This window comes from Propithecus coquereli, unplaced genomic scaffold (assembly GCF_000956105.1).
Source record: "Propithecus coquereli isolate 6110/MARCELLA unplaced genomic scaffold, Pcoq_1.0 Scaffold589, whole genome shotgun sequence".
Lineage (NCBI taxonomy): Eukaryota > Metazoa > Chordata > Mammalia > Primates > Indriidae > Propithecus > Propithecus coquereli.
In genome coordinates this window covers 812,518-815,829 of record NW_012151829.1, presented here as the reverse complement: position 1 = coordinate 815,829, position 3,312 = coordinate 812,518, and the positions used below count along the sequence as shown (strand labels likewise).

The 3,312-nt window shown below is 47.0% G+C and overlaps 1 protein-coding gene across 2 annotated transcripts in view; it reads left to right on the top strand.

Moving 5' to 3' along the window:
• The window catches only part of IGSF3 (immunoglobulin superfamily, member 3), a 93,456-nt gene that overhangs the window by 46,366 nt on the left and 43,778 nt on the right, over window positions 1-3,312 (top strand). For both annotated transcript variants that reach the window (XM_012658474.1, XM_012658473.1), the window contains one exon: window positions 1,843-2,220. In XM_012658474.1, coding sequence (XP_012513928.1) covers window positions 1,843-2,220 — 378 coding nt within the window. The remainder of the gene's footprint in view (window positions 1-1,842; window positions 2,221-3,312) is intronic.

Sequence of the window (3,312 nt, the reverse complement as noted above, 5' to 3'; positions counted from 1 at the left end):
ACTAACGAGTTGTCTTCTCACTGACTTTAAATATAGCGATGAATGCCATTAGCCGAAATGTATCAAATAAATTCACACACCACTTTGTTCTGTTTATTTATCCCCTCCCCCTTGCCTGTTTCGTTTTTCCGGCTTTGGCAAAAGTCAAGAGGGGTTCTGTGTAAGATTTTGTTTGGGAGAAAAGATTCTGCACAAACAAAAGTTTGTAGGCCATAGGCCTTTCCTTATTTCGAGATCTGTCATCCTGTAGATTAGATCAGCTTGATTTGAGGTGGGGCTGAGAGTGCAGCCCACTAGTATTTGAGCTGTCCCAGCTGTTCACCAGCTGGGTCCACTTGAGATTGGGGTAGCTGCCCTTCCCACTTGGGGTCGGGGAGGGAATTTTTCATGGGAGTGGACTGCAGCTGTGGGTGGAGGGGGGCAGCCCTGAGATGGTGTCATTGTCAAGTGGCCATTGAAACGTCCTTGAGTGATCATTGGCCAAATCCTATCCCCTGTGCATCCAGAGCTACAAAATGTTCCAGCTGGAAGGGATCTTAGCCAGCAGCACTTTACTGAGGACTGATTGTGGGCTAGGATCTGTGCTAGGGGCTTTATAGACATTCTTATTAAATCTTTTCAATAACTCTATGAGGCATGCATTATTATCCCCATCTTACAGATGAGGAAACTGAGACTTGGAGAGGGTGAATAACTTATCCAAGGTCACAGCTAATAAGTGACAAAGCCAGCATTGGGACACATGCTACTCCTCCCCTAAGCCTTCTTAGAAATCATTTTATGGATGAGGATATCAGCATCTGGAGAGGAAAAGCAATTTGTCCGTGAAGACCCAGCCAGTTCTGCCTGGTGGCAAAGCTGCAACTGGAACTCACCTGCTCTCTCTGCCACAGTGCAGTGCCTAGCTGCTGCCAAAGGAAAAGGTGAAGGGGTGCCCCTCCCACCTTCTGAGTGGCTCATCAGGGTCGTGTTGGCATGGAATGAGGAATTCAACTCACTATGCCACGTTAAGAGGAGCAGGGAGAAGGCAGGCACAGTGACCTTGGAAAACCATAGCTCAACAAGGAGGCAGGGGCACAGGAGGTGAATTGAGTGGCGAACTCGAGGGCAGCCTGATTGTCCTTGTTGCAGGTTTTGCTGTGCGCTGTAGGCTCCCCACTTTGCTAGTTTGTGGGAATCTGGGCAGCAGGGTCTGCTTCAGCCCTTCATATTCATGCTGTGTGTGCTCAGTCTAAAGTGGCAGTAGCCTGCAGGAGCTCAGCTCTGCCTCCATTTACGGAGGGAAGAGGAACTAAGGGATGCTCCTCGGGGTGGTGTCGGGGAGCAGCTGCATCCGAAAACGAAGGAAGGGTGCAGCGCCAAAATTGGGTGCTCCCCAGAGTCTCACCTCCCGCACTCTAATCAAAGAAGATTTCGTTTCAGCCAAATTGCAAGACCATTGCTTTTATTTGTTTTTTCATCTGAATTTGTGCCAAGGATTCAACTTTTCCTGCTCATTTTATTAAAAACTTTATAAACAGCATTAATAAATAGAAATAAAACTGCTGCATAAATGACAAATAGAGGGACTAAATTAAATTCCCAAGGGTCAGCCATTGAATAAGTAACAAAACCATGTCCTTGCATGATCAAATTCCCATGTATGCAAATTAGGGACAGAGCTTTACCACAGAGAGTTTTAATTAATATTTATAAATCACAGAGCGCCTCTGAAAGGGCCAGTAAGCTATTTATATTATTATCACGTCACACAAATAACAAACCCTTTGGAGATTGCTGCCTATTTTGCATTTTGGTCTGAGAAGTAAGTGAACATGTTACATGTATCTGTCTCCCTCATAGGTGTGGTGTCAGCACAGCGGCAAGTAACCGTTCAGGAAGGACCCTTGTACCGCACAGAGGGCTCCCACATCACCATCTGGTGCAACGTGAGTGGCTACCAGGGCCCTTCTGAGCAGAATTTTCAGTGGTCCATTTACCTGCCCTCCGCCCCAGAGCGAGAGGTGCAGATCGTCAGCACTGTGGACTCCTCCTTCCCTTACGCCATCTACACCCAGCGTGTCCGCAGTGGCAAGATCTACGTGGAAAGAGTCCAGGGGAACTCGGCCTTACTGCACATCACAGATCTCCAGGCCCGGGACGCCGGGGAGTATGAATGTCACACGCCCAACACCGATGACCGATACTTTGGGAGTTACAGTGCAAAGATGAACTTAGTGGGTAAGGAGATGCTGTTTTCACATGGCCAGTGTCTGGCCTGGCTCACTTCTTTTATAGTGCAACTTCTTTTTTATACCATACATTTGACATAAAAAAAAAAACTACCCCCCCCCAAATATTTTGGAGGTCAACAGATAGCATAAGCGAACAAAATTTCTGTATTTGCTTGTAAATAATAGGTTGAGGCTGAAACTTAAAAAAGATCTAATACAGATGTTAAGAATTTCAGAAGCTGAAATTCACCTCAGGTTAGTAAAAGGGGACATAAAAATACAAGACAGGGACGTTTGTGGTTCATGATGAGGAAGATGAAGCCTGTGACATCAGCTGGAAGAGAGGCGGAACCTCTAGCAAAGGTCCGGCCTCTGGACAGGCCCTGAGACGCAGGGGGCGCTGCTGAGTCAGGAAGCGAATGTGGCTGCAGGTCCTTTGGCTCCATGAACTAGGAATTGTGAACTAGCCGTAGCCTCTGGTCCCCTTGAGTGACGGAGGAAGCAGGAGGAGGAGGGGGTGGGGAGCTTTCCCGGTGGACAGCACTGGCCACACTGTTTGCCATCGTCAGAGGGTTAACCATATCAAGGCTGTTCTATTTTTTTGCCCAAGTCTTAATTTCCGGTTTTTATTATTACAGTTAAGCAGGCAGGGAGTGTTGATGTTCTTTTATTAACCCAAATAATGTCATCTATTTATGTTTCCTTTCTTCAACAAATCTGTATCCCAACAAAAGACCTTTAAGATGGGATGAGTCCAGAGAGAAAGCACACACTAGCTGTGACTGGGGCGCCCTCATCAGACAGAGGTGGTCGTGTTTAATCTCCAGGAAGGTGTAAGGATGAGGGTACGACTCTGACCGGGGCGCCACAAGGAGATGCCTTCACTTGCATGGATCATCCCAGGCTGTGGCTTCCTTCCAGTGGGGACCACTTGGACTGAGGAGTTATATGAAAACTAAACCTCCTAAAAATAGGGGATGATGATGATTTTCTCTACCAAAATGGTTTGTTTTTTTTTTTTTGAAACAGAGTCTCACTCTGTTGCCCTGGCTAGAATGAGTGCCATGGTGTTAGCCTAGCTCACAGCAACCTCAAACTC